Source organism: Neofelis nebulosa, chromosome 8 (genome assembly GCF_028018385.1).
Source record: "Neofelis nebulosa isolate mNeoNeb1 chromosome 8, mNeoNeb1.pri, whole genome shotgun sequence".
Lineage (NCBI taxonomy): Eukaryota > Metazoa > Chordata > Mammalia > Carnivora > Felidae > Neofelis > Neofelis nebulosa.
Window position 1 is genome coordinate 81,682,368 of NC_080789.1, and position 24,435 is coordinate 81,706,802.

At 38.7% G+C, this 24,435-nt stretch overlaps 1 protein-coding gene across 11 annotated transcripts in view; it reads right to left on the minus strand.

The window, feature by feature from the left end:
- The window catches only part of PPFIBP1 (PPFIA binding protein 1), a 177,470-nt gene that overhangs the window by 36,058 nt on the left and 116,977 nt on the right, over positions 1 to 24,435 (minus strand). For 6 of the 11 annotated variants that reach the window (XM_058743246.1, XM_058743245.1, XM_058743248.1 and 3 more), the window contains 8 exons: positions 23,189 to 23,394; positions 12,116 to 12,202; positions 10,767 to 10,880; positions 9,704 to 9,835; positions 5,178 to 5,270; positions 4,761 to 4,853; positions 3,276 to 3,390; positions 1,281 to 1,313 (listed from right to left, as the gene is read on the minus strand). In XM_058743246.1, coding sequence (XP_058599229.1) covers positions 1,281 to 1,313; positions 3,276 to 3,390; positions 4,761 to 4,853; positions 5,178 to 5,270; positions 9,704 to 9,835; positions 10,767 to 10,880; positions 12,116 to 12,202; positions 23,189 to 23,394 — 873 coding nt within the window. The remainder of the gene's footprint in view (positions 1 to 1,280; positions 1,314 to 3,275; positions 3,391 to 4,760; positions 4,854 to 5,177; positions 5,271 to 9,703; positions 9,836 to 10,766; positions 10,881 to 12,115; positions 12,203 to 23,188; positions 23,395 to 24,435) is intronic. The other 5 variants (XM_058743253.1, XM_058743250.1, XM_058743256.1 and 2 more) reach the window with 3 other exon arrangements.

Below are 24,435 nucleotides of genomic sequence, written 5' to 3' on the forward strand. Positions count from 1 at the left end.
TGATTTTCCTTAAAATTTGATGGCCTAATAGAAAAGCATGTTACTTTAATAATAAAAGAACAAATATTGGAGCTCCTGGGTGGCCCAGTCAGTTAAGTGTCTGACTCTTGATTTCAGCTCAGGTAATGAATAACCTCATGGTTGTGAGATGAAGCCTGTGTGGGGCTCCCCACTGGGCTTGGAGCCTGCTTTGGATTCTCTCTCCCCACCTTCCTCTGCCCCTCCCCCACTCATGTGTGTGCCCATGCCCATCCATGTGCACTCTCATAAATAAATAAATAAATAAATAAATAAATAAATAAATAAATAAATTTTATGATGGAAAAGTCAACCTAAAATGAAATCACAAATTAAAAAAATTCAATAGAGAAAAAAATTCACCTAAGTTACCTGCTTCTGAGGGGAAAAAAAATATTACTTAAGATAACTTTTAAAACAGTGGTGCATCATAAACACTGACATAACATTTTTTTTGTTGTTGTTAAAGTTTATTTATTTTTGAGCAAGAGAGAGAGACAGAGTGTGAGCGGGGGAGGAGCTTTGAGACAGAGGGAGACACAGAATCCAAAGCAGGCTCCAGGCTCTGAGCTGTCAGCACAGAGCCTGACGTGGGGCTCAAACTCACAGATCACGAGATCATGACCTGAGCTGAAGTCAGACGTTCAACCGACTGAGCCACCCAGGTGCCCCTAACATTTTCAATTAAGGTATATTCTGTAGAAATTGCTTTTTTCTTTTTCTTTTCTTTTTTTCTTTTGTGATGCCAAATTCCTTTGACTTAAGAATTCAGTATCTAAAAGCAAAGAGCCCATTAAGGATTTATCTTTATGCTGCACTGTATGATCTGAGTTCTGTTAGTCAGCCTAGGTACAATCTCATTTCGAACATCAAGAGGGTATGTTTAATTCCTAATGTAGATCTCAGTGAAAAAGCGAACTCCAAAACATTGACAAGTCATTTTAATTTTCTCCTCTGACCCTATATCTCCTGGACTACAAAGAAAACGCTCTCTCACCTCCACTACTACTCTGAGTCCTCTGTTGTATCCTGTGGAGCAAAAGGACTAAATCAGAAAAAATGCAAAATGACCTTTTTACTCCTTGTTTTTATTGTTTGTTTATTTACCCTCTATTTCCTGCACTCTGAAGAAATGGAGAGCTTATTGATGAAGCAACTTTACATCTTTGGTGAGAGAAATGTTTTAAAACACATGCAAAGAACAGTCCAAGTAGTACTTTTGGTGAATGTAAAGGCTGATGGAAATACACCAAAAACCTTACTTTTGTCTTTGAGCTTCTTTTTAAAATTTTCATCTGTGCGGGAAAACCCATCGAATTGGAAGTTAGTATACATTACAACAATGAATATTTTAAAAGCACCATCATTTAGTTTCCTTTTACCTAAAATAAAGAAATGCTAACCCTATAAAAATTGAATATTAAGCACTATTTTGTGATTTTACAAATGGCACTACAATATATAATGCTCTGTGTAAGGTTAGAAAGAGAATCGAATATAATTAATCAAAAGAACTAAATTTGAGTGCTTACCTCTGTCAATTTTCTTGTATAAAATGGAGTACATACGCACTCCTTACACTATACATGGTGAAAAACCCACTAGTGATGCTTTGGTTGTTTCTACATTTCTATTACAGTTCAATATATGGCCCTCCTGAATGTGCCTAGTACATTGCTTATGTCACATGAAACTCACCACTCAAATTCAACAATACTGAAATAAATGGTCTATGTCCTCACTAAGGAGGAGTCCACTGACCATGCAATTAGATGTTATGCCAACATCAGACTGCCATGAAGTTTTTAAACCCTGCTCTCAACCCTCATATTTACCTGGTTGTACATTGGTAACAAGCAGTTCACAGACCAGTATCAGTCTTTGGGTACCACTACTCTAGCCCACAAGTCCTATGATTCCATTTTATTCTTTTTTTTGTTTTTTAAGACTTTATTTTTTTTGCAGTTATCTCTACACCCAATGTGGATCTTGAGCTCACAACCCCAAGATCAAGAGTCACATGCTCCACTGACTGAGCCAGCCAGGCACCCCTCCATTTTATTCTTAAAACCCTACAAGCATGACCTGCCTATGAATGTCCTTTAAGGACACACAATTCTGGGGGCACCTGGCTGGCTCAGTTGGTACATCATGTGGCTTTTCATCTCGGAGTCATGAGCGCAAGCCCCATGTTGGGCGTAGAGCTTACTTAACACACAAACACACACACACAAATTCTATATATGCCAAAATACACAAGGGAAAAAAATCCATTTTCCTCAATATTTGATGAATTGAGTTCTCTGATCCATAGTGGAATGCAATAACTACAGGTATATAAAGCCAGGATATTCTAGAGCCAAGAAAGACATTAAAGGTAACCTAATTCAACGCCTTCATTGCACAATGATGTTACCAACTTTCACATAATACAGATAAATATACTAAAGCTACACTAAATGCAATTTTTTTTTGTTTCAAAAGAGTCACAAGTTGCTTTGGTTTTCTGCAGTGCCACAATAATCTTTAACAGCAAAGAAAGGTTAAATTGAACCTAGTGTTGTCAGGTGTTATGTGCATTTATATTTGCAAATATAATATAAAAACCACATTTCATTCAAGTTATTTTCTTTCAAGTATAATGTACATTAAAATTTACAGTCCATACAATTTTCAAAACAAACCTCCTCAATTATGAGAACAATTTTGATAAATTCATATACTTTTTCAGAACGAGAATTCCCCTGTTTTTGCTTTCTAGCAGGTGGAGGGCTCAATCCACAGTCAATTTTCACTGATTTTCCAAAGATGCAGAGTCTTTTCCTCTCTTCTCTCAAAAGGGCAGGCAAGGTTTCTAAATCTCCTACTTTGTGCTGTTTCAAGTTCAGTTCAGAGGAAAATAATCTTGGGGCATAATGATGGTTCCTTTTAATGCTCTCGGACACTCCCTTATACTGCAATTTGAACGAGAACTCTTTCGTGAGAATTTACAACTTGGTAATCTAAAATAAATATCCAATGAAGTACAGAGCTACCCTTCTCCAGCTGCTGAAGAGGAAGTTAACAGATCCCCAGGCACAGGCAAGAGTCTCAGGATTCCCTGCTGTCCTGGGCTTATATTGTTTCTACTCCTCTGCCCTTTCTCTGGAATTAAATATCCACTAAAACTGAGTTCTTGTACAGAGAGAGGGAGCATAGGGAGGGCTGAGTAGGGAGGGTTTCAACAAAGATAACAAATGTCAAATGTATATAGCTACCTCGATCAAGAATTTCCATCCCTTCTCCTTTCATCTTGCACACCAATTTTTCTTGTAGCCTTTTTACTTCAGATTCCTTCTCTTCTAGCTGTTCTTTTAAAGATGCCAGTTCGTCCTACAAATGACAAATTTGTTTTAAAACAGATTATGGCCAAAAGAGAATATTCAGGGAGTGTGTCAACTCTTAAATCAATAATTAGTTTTTGTGAATGAAACAAACAATTAAAAAAAAAAAAAAAACGACAGGGATCTAGATGCAGACTTCAGAAATCAGACAGTGGCAATGGGAAGCAGGAAGCAAGACAGTTAATGAAAGTCAATGTACAATAATTCTGGTATAAGTATTTCAGGCTTCTGTGTGACCAAATTAAAACAAAACCTTTTAAAGTATAATTAGGACCGAGGTGGCCCTAATGTTTAAATCTTATGTTAAATAAATTAAAAAAAAAAATCTCCCCAAGTTAATCAAGGATGATAATCAAATTAGACGCTTAGTGTCATAAAAGCAAAATAAAATGCAAATTGGAAAATATATATTAAGACTTGACTGAGATTTATTTAGTATTCCTAGATGGTACTTATGCTCACTGGACAAGGTAGAGCTTAATTAATGGTAGCAAGTGATGAACAATGTTAGCCAAATCATGGGACTAAATAATTCATCCCCAACCCCAAACTAAAGGAAGAGAATCTCTAACAACACTGGAAAAAAAGACTGAGCAAACAGATTTTAAATCCCCCTCTTCTTTTTTTTACTACACAGCTATTAAAGATTCCAAGTCTGATGTTCTATTTGCTAATGGTTTAATTTTCAGTTTAACTTTGGTGAAGAACTTAGCATTAGCAAATTTAAATTTTGCTGGTTGTATTGAACACAGAAAATAAAGCTATGCAGTGCTAATAAATGTTCTTTGATATTCAATAAACATTTTATTTTCAGTCTCTAAGTGTATTATGTTTAGTATTATGAGAAGATCTCTAATAAAGCCAGAAACTTGGCTCCATACTTTTTACTTATGATAGGAGTGGAGACTGAGTATAAGGAATTTTCAGTAGCACTGGCTAGAAGCTTCTTTTAAGCAGTAATTTCAATTCACTGCCATGATACAATTAACTGCTATATACATTTACCTTCAAGAAAGCCCCAAAGGAAAAAGCAATCTTTACTACTGCTACAAAACAGAATTTTTTCATAGGTGCATTTTTGCAATTATTTTACCATGCTTGGATCTCAGACACGCTAAGAGGGTTGAGATTTAATTTATAAATGAATACGGTTTATTATTTTCACACTAATTACGTCATATGTTTCTGAAAACAGTATTAGGGATCTCATTGTCCCTTTCATCAGCTTTAGATGTATTTTTAAAAGGCAGATGACACACACAAAATGAATGCACATGCTACTAAAAACACTATCACAGCAAAACAGCACAAGCCAGAAAGCAACAGGCCCAGGACCCCATAACCCAAAGTCTACTACACCTTCAGTGACTCCCATTTTCGCTCCATCCGCTGCTTTTCATACTGCATCTGACCCACCTTGATTTTCATGCTAGAAAGTTTGGCCATTAAAGACTGGTAGAGAGACAGAGGTGTGAAAGAAAACTATAGATAGAAAAAGACAACCCTAAATAACCAAGAAAATAGTATCAGTTTATAAAGGAGGTTAGGTAATTAAGAGAAATAACAGGTTATGTTTTACTAGATTAGTTAAGCCCGATTTTTATTCAGAATAGTAGTGCTTCAATTCAAGAAGGTCTCCAGCTTGGGGAAAACTGTTCATTCACTTGTAAAATAACCTTCTTTATCATACACTAGGTTGAAAACTTATTTATATTATTGATCACAGGTAAGTAGTGAGTCAAGTGTTTAAACATTTTTGTCATTGAGAAAACTTACTTTGGTTGATTTCAGCTTTTTTTCATACTGAAGTCTTTCATTGTCCATTTCACTGACTCTTAACCTCAAATCATTGATCTCTTGCATTAGCCCCTGTCAAAAAAAGGAAGCAATGAAATGTATCAGGAAAGCAGCAACACGCTAATCTATACCAAGATAGATAGATAGGGCCCCGTCATTTACAAATATGTTGTCATAATACAATGTTATGCTTGGAATAGGAAAAAGAAAATAATCCAAAAGTTTTCACAATACAGATACTTCTTCTACTGCCGCTTTCTAAAAAAACTAATTTGCTTGTAAAATTTGTCTAAGTGTTCTGAGAAACAGTGACATATTTTTGTCTAGAGCCCAGAAAAGGAAATTAGAATGCTAAATAATACCAACTTCAAGTATTGTGAAGGAGATGGATTTTTTTTTTTTTTTTTTTTTTTACTATAAGCCATGAAGACCCCACCAACAGTTAATGTTTTTGTTCCTCATCTTACAGGTCCCTATTCCTGAGCCACAAATTAACATGACAGAACAGAATTACACCAAAATGCCATAAAAAAGAATAGAACAATGCTAAAAGAGATAAAACTTTCTTAACGAGGGGTTATTCTAAACTTCTATGTGTAATGATTCACACATAAGGAAAGGGATGCCACAAGGAAATACACTTTCCAGAAAACCCACAGGCTTTTAAATTGGACGGTTTCTTGTAAAATGGGGGAGAGTATTACTTAGCATTATTACACAATAACTACTCATTAGTTATTATTTCAATTATTAATACAATATTTCAATAAGAGGATGTCTATTTTCTCCTTTTATCAATGAGGTTGTGAACTGTGTGACATCATTTAATAACATTTTGCTTGTGATTCTTTATCTACACATTCAAGAGTCATGTTTAAGGAAAATGTCAGTTTCTCCCATTTGTTAATCATCCTTGCATAATACAAATTCTTAGTGATTTTCCTTCATCTTTTTTATGTATATCTTTCCACTTTCTCATAGTTAAAGAGCTTTGAATTCCTATTTGGTATTGTTTTATTTTACCTCTAGAAATAGTGACAATTTGCAAAGAAAAAGAAATAACTGAAGTAAACAATTATAGATCGAGGTCATTTTTCTATTCAAAAAAAACCCTACCCAAGTATACTTTGAGGCAACATTGTTGGTATGAATGTAAATCTCCAACATGAACTATAATAACCCAAGCTGGAAAATCTGGAAATAGTTCCTTAATATAAAACTTTAAAAACTGGAATACAAATTATTTCCAACTAATTTCTTATCAGAATTTCGGTTCTTTTTAAAAAGAAAATCTCCCTTTTTCCCTTTCAGAGAAACTCTTTAGGCTCCACAGAAGTTCAGTTTCTGACATCTGCACTCTTACCAGAAGGGGGCACTGTTGAATAATGCTAAGCATCTCCTATCAGCCATTCCTGGGACAGGCAAGTCCTCAATATTCCAAGGTTTCAAGACTTTTACCCCTAATCTTTTGGAAGTGCCTATACTTCTTCCCCACTCCAATATTTTCTTAGAAATTAATCTCCAAATAATCTAAAATTCTAAAACAAAGTTTAAGAATTTTGGATTCATGAGACAGCCATGGAAATTTGTTTTTATTTTAAGGAGGCTCCTCCCCACCCAATGTGGGGCGTGAACTCATGACCCTAAGATCAAGAGTAGCATGCTCTACCAACTGAACCACCCCAAAACATTTTATTTTTATTAAGGGAACAATACTATGAAAATTAACATATTCAATTCAGCTTTAATTCTGAGGGCTATTTTAATTAATATGTTACAAAGTTTATCACACTTCTTATAATCTCTGGGTATATATGAGCTATATATTTTGCCAATAGTGTTGAATATTTATTAGAAAGTTATCAGGGATGGAGTTTACTGAAAGTGTGATGACAAAATCACTTTGCTTATGATTGAAAGTGCATTAGAGGCTCCCGGATGGCTCAGTCTGTTGGAGGTCTGACTTCAGCTTAGGTCATGATCTCACGGTTCACGGGTTCGAGCCCCACATCAGGCTCTGTGCTGACAGCTCAGAGCCTGGAGCTGCTTCGGATTCTGTGTCTCCCTCTCTCTCTGCCCCTTCTGCGCTCATGCTCTCTCTCTCTCAAAAATAAACAAACATTAAAAAAAGAAAAAAAAAGTGCATGAGTGAAGCAGGGAGGTGCCAGGAAAAAAAATTTTATTAAAAATAAAAAAAAGTAGACAAACTCAGATGTAAATAATGCTCTAGAGTCTTAAAAAAAATCATGACATGTCCGCTTCTATTTAAGTCCTAGTGTTCAGTTAACATCTCAGATCCAATTAACCAGTCGTGAAAGTTAAGACTCCCCCTAAACTCTAAGAATACAATGGAAAACACCAACTCTTGATCCCTAAACACTCTAACTTCTTTCCCTGTACCGGAGTTAGCTCCTCTGTACGTAGTCTACCTGCTGACTGGATTCTATCATGTTATATAGCAGCTGGGGTCAGGGAATGACAGAAAGGAAAAAGAGGAAAATATCCAAACAGATTTTTTTTTTTAATTTTTTTTTTTTTTTGAGAGAGAGAGAGCAAACTGGGGAGGGGCAGAGAGAGAGGGAGACAGAAGACCCAAAGCAGGCTCTGGGCTGACAGCAGAAAGCCCGATCAGGACTCGAAATCCTGAACCGTGAGATCATGACCTGAGCCGAAGTCGAACCGCTCAACTGACTGAGCCATCCAGGTGCTCCTCATGCACTTTCAATCATAAGCAAAGTGATTTTGTCGTCACACGTCAGGTGCCTCTCCAAATAGATTTTCAAAGAAAGCACAAAAGTGACAACTCTGGAGAAATCTGTTTTAAGAGCCCCAGTCTCAATCAAGTGAGAAACATGCTCATATAGGTGACCGACCAGGAGCTTCAGAAGATTAAAACATGAACCAGCTTAGGGATTTCCTTTTGCTGCTGAGGAAGTAACACACACGTCAAGACTTTTCATTATAGTTCCACCTTTCACAGAAAATTTAATTTTGAAAACAGCAATGGAGTAAATCTCATTACATCAAATCTATGTAGGGCTTTCATACAGTGGCTAATATACATAATGTACTTCATATTATGATGGTAAGTAGTTGGCTGGAAATAAATGTTTGAAATGAAAATAGAGGGGGAAAAGAACTTAAATGATTTCTTCTCCTCTCTCCTTCTTGGTACCCACTTTCTAATCCAGTATGACAACTCTCCATACTCCAACCAAGGAAAAAAAAATTTGTGAAAAAAGAGATGGCCCTAGGAGAGAAGGAAGTCCTGCAGCTCTTCATATTTCTTTTCTTTTCTTTTTTTTTTTTTTTTTTAATGTTTACTTTTGAGAGACAGAGACAGAGCCTGAGCGTGTAGGGGCAGAGAGAGGGAGACACAGAATCCAAAGGAGGCTCCAGGCTCTGAGCTGTCAGCACAGAGCCCAACGCGGGGCTCGAACTCAGCAACTGCGAGATCATGACCTGAGCTGAAGTCAGACACTTAACCCACTGAGCCACCCAGGAGGCCCCTTTTGTCAAATAAATAAATTTCAAATGGATATGCTCTTTCCCCAACAACAAATAAGCAAATAAAAGACCCAGATTAATAAAATAGTACAAAAAACAAAGCAGGTTTAACCACAAAAATGAGTACTTCAAGCTGTAGAATCTATCCCAAGTTTCACTAAAGTTTAGTGAGCTTTATTTAATTGGAATGCTTTATGTGTGGAATAGACCCAAAGTAGAAGGCCAAACTAAATAAACTCTAAAAATCTGTTTTTTTTTTTATGATTATATAATGAAAGCATGTTTTCTATACATATTTAAAGACTTACTTATTATATAATAAACAATCAGTGTAACTTAATAATAGCTTTTAAGGGCACCTGGGTGGCTCAGTCGATTAAACATCTGACTTCGGCTCATGTCATGATCTCATGGTTCATGAGTTCGTGGCCCACATCAGGCTCTGTGCTGACAGCTCAGGGCCTGGAGCCCGCTTCAGATATTGTGTCTCCCTCTCTCTCTACCCATCCCCCACTTGTGTTCATTTTCCCTCCCTCCCTCCCTCCCTCCCTCTCTCTCCCTCCCTTCCTTCCTCTCTCGGAAATAATAAATGAATAAACTTAATAGCTTTTAGTAAAATGGTACACTTAAACCCATTATTTCCACAACAAAGAAAACCACTATGGATGGACAGAAGGATGGACAGACAGATGAATAGACAGAAGCTCCAAATATCATGAAGGCAAAAGTATTCCTAAAGACTAGTGAAAGGATTAATATTTAATATCAAAACTCTCACAACAAATATTGCCATTTAGCATTTAGTGATAAAAAGTCAATGTACTTAAAGTTAATTCTTAAAAAGAAGCATGGATGAGTGAGAGCATATAGTAATTAACTGTCTTGCCTCACACCTACAAGGAATTTCCACTTGATCTAGAGATATGTGTATGAGATACACACACACACACACACACACACGTACCTATCTGTATATAAAGAGAGGGGGTGTCACTTACCTCTGTGTCTCTGAACCTGTCTTCATAGTCCAATCTGTCCTTCTCTACAGCAGTCAGTTTTAGCTTCAAGTTAGAGATTTCAGCCATCAGATCCAACTTCTGAGTCTCTAAGGATGTCCTACTCAGAAGCTCCTATTAGAATTTAAGAGATACATTCAAAAGTTGTTTTATTATCAGTAGTCACATATGGATGTGTCTCACAACTGCGAAGTGGTTAACTATCCAGTTGGGAAAGATTAATTACTAAATAGATAAAATTTGAAAAAATTATTTGCTTTAACTTTCATTGAGCAGAACTAAACACACGCCGGCTTATTGGGGAGACATACATTATACAGATACATACATACATATATATCATAAGCCTTAAATGCTGCCAAGCCTGATTATAACACCGATGACGACATGTTTGCTAAGCAAAAGGCACCGTTCTGACATGTTTTAAGTGGTTCGATCCTCAGAACAACCTTATGAAGTAAAAGCTACTAAAGGTAACTCATGAATTATCCTCATTCAACAAATAAGGAGGGTGAGGAACAGAGAGATTAAGAACTCTTCTCAAGGAAATGGCAGAGATAAGACTCAAACCAAAACAGTCTCCTTCCAGGGTATCAGAGTGTACCCTATACATATTATAGGTCCTCTCAAATATGAGCACTGTGTGTGTGTGTGTGTGTGTGTGTGTGTGTGTGTGTGTATGTGTACATAAATTACAAGTTGGTTTTTTGGGTGTTTTGTTGTTTTTTTTTTTTTTTTTTTCAGTTAAAGGTACTTACCTTTTTTCCTAATCATGCACTCACTATATGCTCATGGTTGGGAGTTAGGATACCATATGAAAGCATAAAGAACATTAAAATTATCTACAATCCTATCAGTATTTTATTCCAGATTGTAATTACGTGAAGTTTTAAGACCCCACTACTCTAGGTTTTTGCTTAAACTATGCCGGTCTAAGTGAGTCATGAGATTTACTGTTGCATCAGAGTGAACACTACACGTAAATGTAGCATTTCAAATAGTTGAGCAAGAAAATCGCACCTTGGTGCCAGCTTCTGTACATTACCTGCTGCAGCATTTCTTCTGTGGCATTCAGCTTCTCCCTGTGCTCTTCAAGACAAAACTCCAAATCTCGAATCTTCTCTCCCTGAGCCTCTACCTGGTCTGTTAACACACTTACCTGTATTGAGAGCAAAATACTGCAATGGATTAGGAAGAATGTGGGTCCCACTGCAAACTTTATTTCTCTAAATAGAAAAAAAACTGGAATGATGTCACTACTCATTTGGCTGTAAAGGAAAAACCTGTGAATTTGTAAGACAGCAGTCCTTTACACTCCTACTTCAGATGCTTGTTGATCTGAGGACTCCAATTTTTAAGGAGGCTGGGGTGATTGGGAATGTGCGATACCTTATATTTATAGGTTAAAATCATTTCATTTTATGCGAGAGGGCATGCTAACAAATCATCTTTTTCGGGGGGTGGGGTGGAAGAGGGAAATAATACTAGAAATTAAGATAGACAATGGAGTTAATGTCTGAAAGAGAAGGACTATTCAGGTTTGGTACTTCACGAAGAATAAAGAAAAGGATCCACGGAACTCAAATTCCATGAGATCTTTCATGATCACATTGTCTACATATGTGTTCCAATCTAGGATGTAACTCAAAGATCCATAAGGAGATACTGGATTAGTCTTTTATCTTTAGTGGTTATTGAAAATCTGAGTCTTTCCCCAACAATCACCAGCCTAGTAAATACACTGCAAATCATTTAGCTCAAAACCAAAATACACACACACACACACACACACACACACGTATGTATATATGTATGTGTGTGTGTGTGTGCGTATATGCGTATATATATATATATATATATGTATATATATATATATATATATATATATATACACACATATATACATATATATATTTGTCAAGCATTTAAAACACTACAAAGAAAAGAACTCAAATTTGGCTAATAAACCAGACTCCACTACTCACTTTATGTTTTGTTTGTCTCATGGTATCATTTTTAAAATTGAAAAATTAAACATATTCCAAATGAGAAATATGCATATTTATGAATATATATAGTATATATGAAATTATAATATCTGCTGTATATTTAAAAAGTCAGATCAAATAAGATGACAGATCAGATCAGAAAATCAGTTTAGATGACACCGTGCCTGCCGTCAGAGGAGCCAAGGCAGATTCTAGCTCACTCTAGACTAGGTAAACAAACCCTGTTCTCCCACAGTACCCACCTCTCCCTGTTGTCTTCAGATGGCCTATGCACTTACTTCTGGTAGAAGTCTGGCTCCTGTAAGCATCTGAATACACCATCCCAATTTAAAATGGTCTTTGTAAATACATCATGAAGAAAGAAGAACATTTTAAAATCACTTGCCTGAAGAACGAGAGATTCTTTATCATTTTCTAAACGGGCTAGCCTTTCTTGATACACCTCTCCATTCCCAGGCAGGTGTCCATTTGTCTGAAAAAAAAAAAAAAAACCAAAATAAAATAGTGTACGTAAGGCTCGACTCTCTTTAAAACTAAACCGCTGTGGGCAAACAAAATTGCATATGTTTTTAATTCAAGGAACCTGAATGGACTTGGGCACAGCTGTTGCTGTCATTAACAGAAAATATGAGATTGCAACTTGGTTCATTTAGCTTAAAATAGGTAAAACAGGCATGTCAGGCATTTAGGCATGTTATCACCAAACGAGACAATTTCTCATCAAGCAGAAAATCATGACCTAAGAGGGGTGGTGGCTACTAATATTTACTGGCAGGTGGATACACACCCAAATCATGCAAAGCTTCACATGTGTGTGATCAGGCACAAAACCCTTATTTCCCCACAAATGCTCAGTGCCACTAATTCTGGGTGGAGACAGTGGGAATGTCCTGGGACACCCTTCTGTTCTTCCCCTCTCCTCCCCCCAAATTCCAAATCCAGGACTGTAAACGCCTGCTTTACACGGGAGGCAGCGGGGACAGCTCACACAAGCTTCTTCCCTGCTACTCACGTCCAAATCACAGGGCTAGTCTTCCCTCTGTCTTTGAAACCTTTCTTTCTTCCCCTGCAAGCTTTGCAGTCAGTCCACCGTGACTTTCCCAGGCAGCACTGACTAGCCATCCTCATCAGCAACTTACCAATCTCCATCCTGACTTCATTAACTTCTTGTGAGATTGCTTGGTCCTACAATGATACCCAGCTCCTGCCAGAGCCTGTAAATGGGCATCATCCTACAAACAGAGCACTTGGCCCAGGGCTCTGCTTAGATTAGTGCTCACTGTCTTCCCCTCCCTCTGGCACCCATGTCTTTTCTTATCAGATTCAGATATGTTTATGCGTGGCATAAATGCCAAAGGAAGTATAGATTGGGGAAGCAAGTCTCATTTTTTTTCTCACCAGTCTCATATATGAAAGTCATTAAAGAGGCACATGAAAAGGCTTGCAGACAACAGACAACATAAAAACGTCATTTTGAAATACAGTATATGTGGTATGTCCCTTGTTATCTCATTTAAATACCTCATAACCATATAATATGTAATCCCAATAGAATTTCTTGATTCCTCATTGAAGTACAACAGAAAGAAAAGCCACTGGAGCTCAAATTGGTTAGATGGGGCCATCCAGAGTTCAATCAAAAAAGCAAATAACTTCAGATTTAGAATCAGAGAAAATACAAACTACAGCCTAACCACCCAGGACCCGGCTAATGTGACATCCATTATTTTCCAGAATTAATTGGTACTATTATTCTACCTTCCCAAATAATGTAGTTTCCAGTACAAATTGTGGGAATAACAAAAGCCATCTGTTGAGGAGAACACACACACACACACACACACACACACACACACACACACACACAGGGGAGCTTTCATAAAAAACGAAATTTCAAGATGTTGCTTCTAAAAACTTAGATGCACTGGATATATTTCCCATGAGGCAACTAAAGAATCAGAAGCTAATTTAATAAGCCTACAATGTGTATTTAGAATGGATAAAATTTTTAATATCAGCTGCTGGACCACATACCTGCACAATTACCACAGCATAATTCTGTTCATATTGTAAACTGAAGGACCCAGAATTAAATTACAAGTACTATGAGGAGTCAGATGGAATAGCCTGGAAGACTTTCAACCCTGGGACCACCGTGAAAATGAAATTTATGTAACTTTTTTTTTTCTTAGCGTTTACTTATTTTGAGAGAGAGAGCACATGCGTGTGTGCATGCACGTGAGCAGGGGAGGGGCAGAGGGGGTAGAGAGAGAGAGAATCCCCGGTGGGCTCCATACTGTCAGTGAGGAGCCCAACACAGGGCTCAATCTCACGAACCGTAAGATCATGACCTGAGACGAAATCAAGAGTCAGATGCTTAAGTGACTGAGCCACTCAGGCGCCCCAAAATTTATGTAATTTCTTGAGGACATTTTTTGGAAAAGAGCCAGGATGTATATAATACATGTCCTCAATCTAAGGAAGTACTCAGACTGGCCCTGTATAGCTTTAAATTCCTCGTTCTGATTATGAACACTAGCAGGCAACTGCTTTTAAAGCCCCATGCAAGCAAATCTTTATAAACGGATACATTTCATTAGATAGACAAAAAAAAAAAAAAAAAAAAAAAAAAAAAAAGGTTTCTGTTCAATGAGGACAAAAAGTAAAAGTCATTATTCCTTCTGACTGAAGGAAATTACAGAAAGATTAGAAGTGTTTCTATAGCAAGTCCTACAAATGTGTTGTGAAGCTACTACATATGATATGGAAAGGAGAAGTTCCAAAATCAGTATCACAAAATTATCTTAAAATCACAATACTAGGGGCACCTGGGTGGCTCAGTTTGGTTAAGCGACTCTTAATTTCGGCTCAGGTCATGATCTCCCAGTTTGTGGGACTGAGCCCTGCATCAGGCTCTGCACTGGCAGTGGAGACTGCTTGGGATTCTCTTTCCCTCTCTGCCCCTCTCCCACTCCTCCCTCTCTCCCCCTCCCTCTCTCTCAAAATAAATAAACTTAAAAAAATTAAATTACTAAAAATTGACTCACAATGAACATACTCACATTTCTCAAGACTACTGATATTTATGAGTGGTCATAATGCTTGAGTAATAAAAAAAAAAAACATTAAAAGTCACTATAGCAAAATGAAGCAAAAGTTAAAAGCCACCAATGGAGTAGTTGCATAATTTTAAAGTCCTGTGTTGATCTATTCAAGTAGGTAAAGGTCTATTTTGTTCACACATTTATTTATATTTCTGCCAATTTTGTTACCTTTGCCTTATAAATGTTAGAGGTAAATTCCATCGGGCAAATATCCTACCACCTCTTTTTTCCCTCTGACTCTCATGCTCTGCCTACCAGACCACTCAAAAGCCAAACATGGCATGCTCTCTCACACACTAATTCTGTTCCTTCTGCATGGACAGTATTTCCCACCCTTTCCTCATTCTTTAAAGTCCAGTTCAATTAGAGCTTTGTCTGTCAAGTCTTCCTTGAATTACCTGTTCACTCACATGCCAGTTACAACATCCGGATGAACCCTCACCACAGCAGGCATCATACTGAATGGACTAGGTTATACTTGGCTACACATACGTCCCTCTCTTCCAACAAACTGCATTCTGTGTGAGTACGTCTGTCTTTGCATCTGACATACAATGAGTATGAACCAAATGAGCTGAATGAACAATGAGGGGTGTTCGATAAACATCCGATGAATGAAAGATGAATGAACGCTTGGTTTTAACTTAGCTTTCTTACATCTCAGCAAGTCTTTCATTCATGTTTCCCTACAACCTGGTATGTCCTCCATGGTCAACTTCAAGTCTGTATTGTCTCTTCCTACCATGTTTAGGAGGTGTTCCCAGAGCCTTTTTACTGGACTTTAGTAATTGAGACTATCTTGCATGAACCCCCTTATGTAATGTGTTCTCCAAAGGATAATGTATATACTGCCTCCAACATCTTTCCTTTCTTTCCCCCTGCCAATCTTGGGGGAATTGAGTCTTAACTCCTTCTAAAAGCTCATCATTGGGGCACTTAGGTGGCTCAGTTGGTTAAACATCTGACTTCGGCTCAGGTCATGATCTCACGGTTTGTGGGTTTGAGCCCCATGTCAGGTTCTGTGGTAAGAGCTCAGAGCCTGGAGCCTGCTTCATATTCTGTTTCTCCCTCTCTCTGCCCCTCCCCCACTCGTGCACGTGTTCTCTCTCTCTCTCTCTCTCTCTCTCTCTCTCTCTCTCTCTCTCTCTCTCTCAAAAATAAACATTTTTAAATTTTTTTTAAAAAAAGCTCATTATTCCACGTATACTTTGGAACCTTAATTTCCTGCTTCTCTGAGACTCACAATGATCACCTCTATCCTTACCATTCTCAATTTCTTCCTCTTAATGAACTATCTTCCATTCTCCTTCTCCAACATCTACCCCAAGGCTTTGTGTCCAGCACTCTACTCACCCCCCCCATTCCTTTTTGCCTCTACAAATCCATCTTTCAAAGTTCCTAACAATCCAGTTCCTACCCCCTCCTTCTTATGTTGTGCCATATTCTCTTCTCCCCCTCCACAGGCTTCCCTTCTGTGTCTGGTCTTGTCCTTCACAATTTAGCTTTTCATCATATTCTGCCATGGATAGTGTATTAGTGATTTTATGACAGCTGGTCACTTATTTTTCCTAACAGTCTCTCAGTGCAAAAATGTCGTACATTTCTTTTGATTCTCCCAAGATTCTTATAAAATCATGAGCACATGGGGCACCTGGGTAGCTCAGTCAGTTAAGCGTCTGACTTTGGCTCAGGTCATGATCTCATGGTTCATGAGTTTGAGCCCCACATTGGGCTCTGTGCTGACAGCTCAGAGCCTGGAGCCTGCTTTGGATTCTGTGTCTCCCTTTCTCTCTGCCCCTCCCCTGCTCATGCTCTGTCTCTTTCTCTCAAAAAGTAAATAATAAAACATTTCTTTAAATTTTTTTTATTTTTTTAAATTTACATCCAAATTAGTTAGCATATGATAAAACATTTTTAAAAAATTAAAAATCGTAGCATATAATTAAAAACATATTTAGTATAAACTCCTGTTGAGTCAATTGGGTATCCAGAGCATTGAACACCAGCCCAAATTACCTTACTCAAAATCCCAGAGATGCCTTCAGAATAACTCTTTCTACTTTAACTCATGATGCAACCCTTTACTGACTACATTTAGTCCACCTGAAAGTTTAAGTCAAACTTGGAATCAACTTGGGTGTTTCAATACCATATCCAGCTAGCAGTGCATGTGGAGGTGGGTGTGGGACACTCGGGAGGGAAAGGCAGGGGATCCAGCGGGACTGTAATAAGGATACTTTAATCAAGGAACTCATGGTGTTTGCCAGATTTTCCTGGCATGATGAGGGGAAAATGTCTGAAAAGTTCTATTTCTTACAGAATTATGAGATCTTAGAGTTAGTCAGGAACCACACCTGGGAATATGAATTGCCTGAATTCACATGGCAGGTGCTACAAATAACATTAGAGTCACAATATACCTCACCCATCACCACCTAAATAGAAGTTCTTTTTAGTGTTAATTTCCTTTCTTAAAAAAGTTTATTTATTTTGAGTGAGTGAGAAAGAGAGCACAAGCAGGGGAGGGGCAGAGAGAGAATCCCAAGCAGGCCTGTGCTGTAGGCTCAGAGTCCAATGTGGGGCTCAAACTCACGGACCTGAGATCACGAGATCATGATCTGAGCTGAAATCAGGAGTCGGACACTGAACTGACTGAGCCACCCAGGCACCCCTAATTTCCTTTTAATTATCAAATATACACACAATCAAGTACAAAGATATAATAAATGTTAGCATCTTGTCTCATGTGCCTCCCTTTCAAAAAATGTTTTATTATACAAAATTTTCAATATATATATATATATAAATAGAGACTAGCATGATGAAACTTTATATGCCCATCACACAGTACCAACAGGTATTATTTCAAAGTAGACAAGAACATTTTGCCCATTATTTTTCTGAAAGCATCATACTGTGTTTTCCTTTGATTTTTCTTAGTTCTGTTGGTTTGCATTAGTCTACAGTTGTCTCCCTTTTCTCCCCAAACTTCATTTTGCTTTGTTCTTTCCTAAGCTCTGTTGTCCTGTCTAAATCCAAAATCAACACACAAGTAGTGATTTGCCACAATTATAGTTACTTACGTTGTAGCACAGAATTCATTTTGAATAGAACATTCCCAAAACACAACAGGGAGTAGCTAAATTAAAATGGGGAAAAGAACATCGGCTCAATTTTAAAAGGACAACAAATGTTAAGAAATAGACTAGTACTATAACATACACACACGCAGCAGCCCCCCTCCAACATCTACATACTATCCATCGAGGTCAACATACTTACTTTGAAAATTAGTTTTAAAAACTGCCATACAGTTTTTGATTTCATGATTACATTTTTAAAAATTCAGTATCAAAGAGTACCTAGGTGGCTCATTCAGTCGAGCGTCGACTTCAGCTCAGGTCATCATCTCACAGTTCGTGGGTTCGAGCCCCGTATCAGGCTCTCTGCTGTCAGTACAGAGCCTGGAACCTACTTCGGATCCTCTGTCCCCCTCTTTCTGCCCCTCCCTCCCTCTCTCTCTCTCTCTCTCACTCAAAATAAACATTTAAAAAAAAATTCAGGATCAAGAAAGAAAAAGGAAGGCACAGCCCACTAAAGCTCTTCTAATTAAATGTTATCTCCAGCTACCAAAGGAAACATCTCACACAAGGTCCTCATGCCTCCTAATCAGTTGCATGCAGACATTCTCTACTGCTGCATGCATACATTCATTGCCTGCTCTCTACTAGACACTCTCGTAGAATAGACTGAGAAAGACCTGAAAGCCGTGAACATCACAGTCAACGTTTTACCGGGGTTCAACAGCACAAGAAAGCACCTCCCACACTACTGACCATAGAATCAAAGAATATGGTATCAACAACGTTAGAAATCATGCCACCAGGCTGCAGGACTCTGCTCCCTTTCCTCTCACCAAGTATGATGGAATGAGGGTGGTGAGGCTTCATCCTTGTGCTGTAATTATCTCGGGGCAACACCACTGCCATTCGGGGCCACTGGAGCATCCTGTCTGGTTGGCTGGTGCCCCTTTTACTATCTACTGTACCTCTGACTTGGTCAGTCTTGAAACATTCCATCTATTTTTCCCTCTGAAGATTCTGTTGTGGCTCTAAAAAGGAAATACGATGCCAAGGCAACAAGGACAACCTCTTTGGAAAGCCCTCTATTCCAAAATCTCATCTCTGCTCAAAAAGGAAACCATAGGGAGAAATCAATCTCATATACACTTCATCACACCCAAAAAGCCCAATCATGACCCTCTTCCAGGAAAGACATCAGTTTATTCAGTGTTGTCAGGAAGTTCATCAAAGACAGAAGCTCAGAATAAGCCTGAATACACTCTGTTCTTTCCAAGACTGCAGATGTGGTCAAAAATCAAACTACGGCTTTTACTTCTACGTTTTAATTTTCTCAGTACTTGTCTTCCAGAGACAAAACATCTTCTTAACTCGACAGCCAACTGGAGCAAAATCCAGTGCTCTGGGGTGAGACGAACCACAGCGGTAGGCCAGCTTCTAAGATCCACGACTCCAAAAACAGAGCTACATCTCAAATACTTGCAAGAACAGCAGATGCCAAGCGCTTTCATCTGCTGTTCTCATTAGAAACATCTGGAGGGAGCCTCCCTTGAAGTATCTGGGTGTCTCTGTTGCCAAAATATCACATGCCAAGATACACTGGCTGGCCCATGATGCAGCTAATGCATGCACAGCTCCTTATTTGTGCAGCCACGGGCCAGCACAGGGTGAGTGAGATGGATTTCTTTAGTGTCTTCCGAAAGATTCTTTTAGACACCTCACTTGAGTAGGGAAGACGGCACTGGCCCTTCCTCACTCTGTTTTCATGTGCACCACTATGCTCAAAGTAAGGAGAGGGGTTTATGTGGAGACTACATTATCCCGGTCCCAAGAATATGCCAAAGCCCTCTGAGTTACAGAAGGATGAAGAATAGAAGATGAAGGCCTAGGAGCTAAGGCCCAGCTCCTATTCTAGTAGGAGAATTATTCATTCATTCATTCAACATCATTCATTCATTTATTCAACATTTGCTGAAAGCCAGCTATGTGACCGGATGCAGATACAGCAAGAGAATCTTCGACTTTGAGAACGGCTAACATGAGATGAAGAAAAAATACTGTCCCTATTTTCCTTGCCACTTCCTCTTTCTTTGCTCACTTTCATGAAATAACAGACAAGTCTCTTTCCATTCAATCCTAACCAACATCGGTGGCCAGGGTTTTCATTCAAAGTGCATCTCTCACTTATCACACTGCACTGGCCTCAAGAATTCTGCTGACTCGGTCCACTTGCTTTCCTGTGCCTGTGGACACTTTTCATGGGAGTTTATCAGAAGCCTGGTACCAGAGGGGAAGAGCAGCTTTAACTTTAGCTAGGATGTCTCAGCGAGATGCTGCATAACTCAGAGAATTGTGACCACGTACCGAATACAATCTGAATGTACCTTGTTTACCAAGGCTTGAGAAAACATCCCCCAGAGGCACACATGAGAAGAGAAGCTGGCCAGAGAGCAGCGGGGGATCCAAGGATGGCAGTGTTGCAATGGGTCACGGAGCTGAGCATCAGGGACCTGGGGAGAATAGCCAGCAGCCCTGGACAGAACATGCCCCACATCTGAACTCTTTAAATAATGTGTTTTTATTTACTTCTTTTATTTTTTTTAATTCATTTTGAGACAGAAACAGTGTGAGTGGGGGAAGGGCAGAGAGAGAGAGAGAGAGAGAGAGAGAGAGAGAGAGAGAAAGAGGGAGAAAATCCCAAGCAGGCTCCACACCACCTCCAGCACAGAGACCAACATGGGGCTCGAAACTCAAGAAACTAGGAGATCATGACCTGAGCCGAAACCAAGAGTCAGAGCCTTAAATGACTGAGCTACCCAGGTACCCCCACGAGTGTTTCTATTTTTCTGAAACCGGTTACACAAATTTTCTTAAAAGGTACACTCAGAATTAATACTGCCTTTTTTTAAATGTAGGATTAAGACAGAAACATACTGTGGTGATTTCTCAGGTCAGAAGCAGTGCACTTCTCCTTACTTATCTCATGGGCCATGACGCCTGACTTGGAGTTCTGCCAGCCACATTTTCACTAGCTTTGTTGAAAACTACATTTTTGTAATTTCTGCTGATTTTGAGAATGCCTCCTATTAAAACTGTCAAATTACCGGACACTTTTGGGACTGCATGACCTGATCAAGGTCACGATCCTCAACTGTGTCTACTGGAGAAAGCACTATAAGAATTCTCTCGGCAACTCACTGAGTTAGACCTAAAGTAAACAGAAACTAATTGCTTGGCTCAAACAGTTTGACATATTTTTTGTCTGCCCTCTTAAACTTGGAGCTTGATAAAGCATGTAATTCTCCATCAATATTTGTATTAACGTGACAGTATTTCACAATCAAAACAGAGAATTCTACCTCAGTAATTGAACAAACATGGCATATTCAATAGATTTGTTTTTTACCACAGAGAGGAACTTCTGAGTCTTAAAAGAAAATTTTTCATGTTTAGAAGGCTACAGCTATAGCTATCTTCTTGAAGCAAATCCATTCTTATGGATTTAATATCCCTTCATCAGTAACAAACTACTAGTGTTACTATTTTCTCTTTTTTCTTATCCAGCTTCTGATCATATGAAACAATTAAATAGGTGGTAGAAATTAGCAGAGAAGGAATAACCAGCATCCTACAGGAAACCAGGGGATCTCCCTGGCCCAGACAAAGTAATAATTAGAAATGCCAATGCCCAGTTGCACTAAGAAGATAAGTATTACTCTTCAGTATGTGGACTCCTAAGTTGGCTATCATTAAACCTAAATGAAATCTTAATTACGTAACCAGTAATAAGTGCTTCTAAAATATTGTGGAAGCTTCTCCACAGTCTGTACTTCTGTCAGAGAGATGTCTGTACTTCTGTCAAAAAAGTGAACCACAGGGGTGCCTGGGTGGCTCAGTCGGTTAAGCATCCAACTTTGGCTCAGGTCAGGATCTTACCATTCATGAGATCAAGCCCTGCATCAGGCTCTGTGCTGACAGCTCAGAGCCTTGAGCCTGCTGCAGGTTCTGCCTCCTTCTCTCTGCCCCTCCCCCTCTCACTCACTCACTCACACTCTCTCTCTCTCTCTCTCTCTCTCCCTCTCCCCGCCCCCCCCCCCAAAAAAAGTGAATTATGTATGAGTAATGTGTAACCTAACTCCCCTAGTAATTGGAGCCAACCCTCTCTTGGCCTCTTTGCAAAGGGGCCCCGTGGTTTTCCCTCTACTCCCTACAATCCATTCTGAGGTATTACCTTTTTTGACTAATCATCCACCAGGTTCACTGACAAGCACTCATAAATTAATTCAAGGGACTCACAACCCTGTGTGGCAGAAACTATCATTCCCTCATCTTACAAATGAGGAAACTGACACAAACAGCTTAAAAAAATTGCCCCAAATCATACAAGCTTCTAAGGGTCAGAGCCAAAATAAAAATTCAGATCTGTGGTCTCCAGCACCAGCATCTGTAAATGCCAAAATACCATCCAACCCCCAATTTTATCACCCTATTAATGTTTTTATTTTTGGCTGTAGTACAATACACACATAAAATGTATCATTTTTACCATTTTTAAGTGTATAACCTACAAAATGATCACATTTCCTGTCTTCTCCTTTGAGTATTTTTAGCGGCATTCTTTAGGTTTTATTTGTTCAACACATATTAACACCATGGTATTTACCATTGTGTTCAAGGAAAGGGCACATCGGCCACACCACCAGCTTTTGAGACGGATGCCTAGAAAGAGGCCTCATTGTTCAAATGAATAAGAGCACCATTTAAAGTCCAATTCTACAGTTTAACTCAAGCACAGGCACTGAAATGACCACCACACACCACTAGATGGCACTTCACATCAAATACTGCTACAGAGCTCCGCTGCTTTTGGAGGCGTCTATGCACCCTACTTCCTATTTAGAACTGCTACTGGGTCCTTTAACAGTGAACTTCCCATTATTACTGAGAAAGCATCTATCACGCGCAAGGTTCTTTCCCTTATAGGACTCTTTGTTTTAGGCCACGGCACGTCATCCAAGCAAAATTTGAAAGCTAGCCCACATTTATGGGCAAAATCAGGAGGTGAACTCCTGGGACCCGTGAAATGTACACTAACAGTACTTTTTAAAAAATTACCCTTAAAGAGAATTAGGATCCATTAAGGGATAAAATCACAGCAAACCTGCTGCCCTATAGTTTTTTTTTTCGTGTTCGAATCCACTATTTTATGTTCTAAATTTTGAAATAAGCAACAAAAGACTCACAGCATGGGATTTGTAACGTGCAGACACCTACCATTTGACTCTGAAGCCATTCGACGAGTGTCTCTGCTGTTGAATCTGGGATCTGGCACCTCAAACCTTCCTTCTCATCTGTGTCCATCATCTCTAACAACCCACGCAGGTCTTCTACAAGGTGCAGAGCTCGCAGGCTTCCCATGAACGGGGAGGTGGGAGACTGGCAATCAAAAATTCCATTGGAATATTCCAAGGCCTTAGAACCTAGGTTAAAAAAAAGAAAAAAAATCACAGAGAGCAACAGGATTTATCTAAACAGGATTTAGATAATAGACCAAAGCAAGTCAGGTCAGTGAGGAATAATCAAAACAAGCAACAAGAAAAAGAAAATAATTCAGTCATGAAAATCTTTCCAAGTCATAGATTCTTGGTACAAAAATAAAACCATATAATTGATGGTAAATATCAATCATCAAATACCTAATAGAGAGGCCAGTCGGGTAGTATGGTAAGAATGTGATGGGCTTTGGTGAAGGATGTGCTGACCTCATGGAAATAAGGTTACCTTCTGCTAAGAAGGTAGCAGATCAGCTGAAAATATAAATTTTAAGTTTCCCAAAGTCTTGAAATTCCCTGCAGAGAAGTTGCACATTGAGGTGGAAATTGCATAGCATAATGTCAAATGTAACAGGGCCAGCTCCCAGTTAATTTACCAGAATTTAAACTTTGGAGGAGTTCAATGAATTACATATATACATTTGTGTATAAATGCATGAGCCTGTGTGTATAAACATTTTCTCCCATGATTTTGTTTGCAGCCTAACATCAAATACTCTTGCTAATATCAGCTTAAAAAAGTTTTACAGGGGCGCCTGGGTGGCGCAGTCGGTTAAGCGTCCGACTTCAGCCAGGTCACGATCTCGCCGTCCGTGAGTTCGAGCCCCGCGTCAGGCTCTGGGCTGATGGCTCGGAGCCTGGAGCCTGTTTCCGATTCTGTGTCTCCCTCTCTCTCTGCCCCTCCCCCGTTCATGCTCTGTCTCTCTCTGTCCCCAAAATAAATAAATAAAAAACGTTGAAAAAAAAAAATTAAAAAAAAAAAAAGTTTTACAGCCATTTTTGTTTCCTATTACTTATAAGGGAAAGCACTCTACTACTTAAAAACCACATAACGAACCCACAGCCCATTCTGAAAGCATGCATATATATCCTCTTCATCTCTTTGATTTTTATTTCCTGGTGTATCAACTATACATACTAGCTTTATACTTAAGTATCAATAATTACTATATTTAGGCTATCACCATA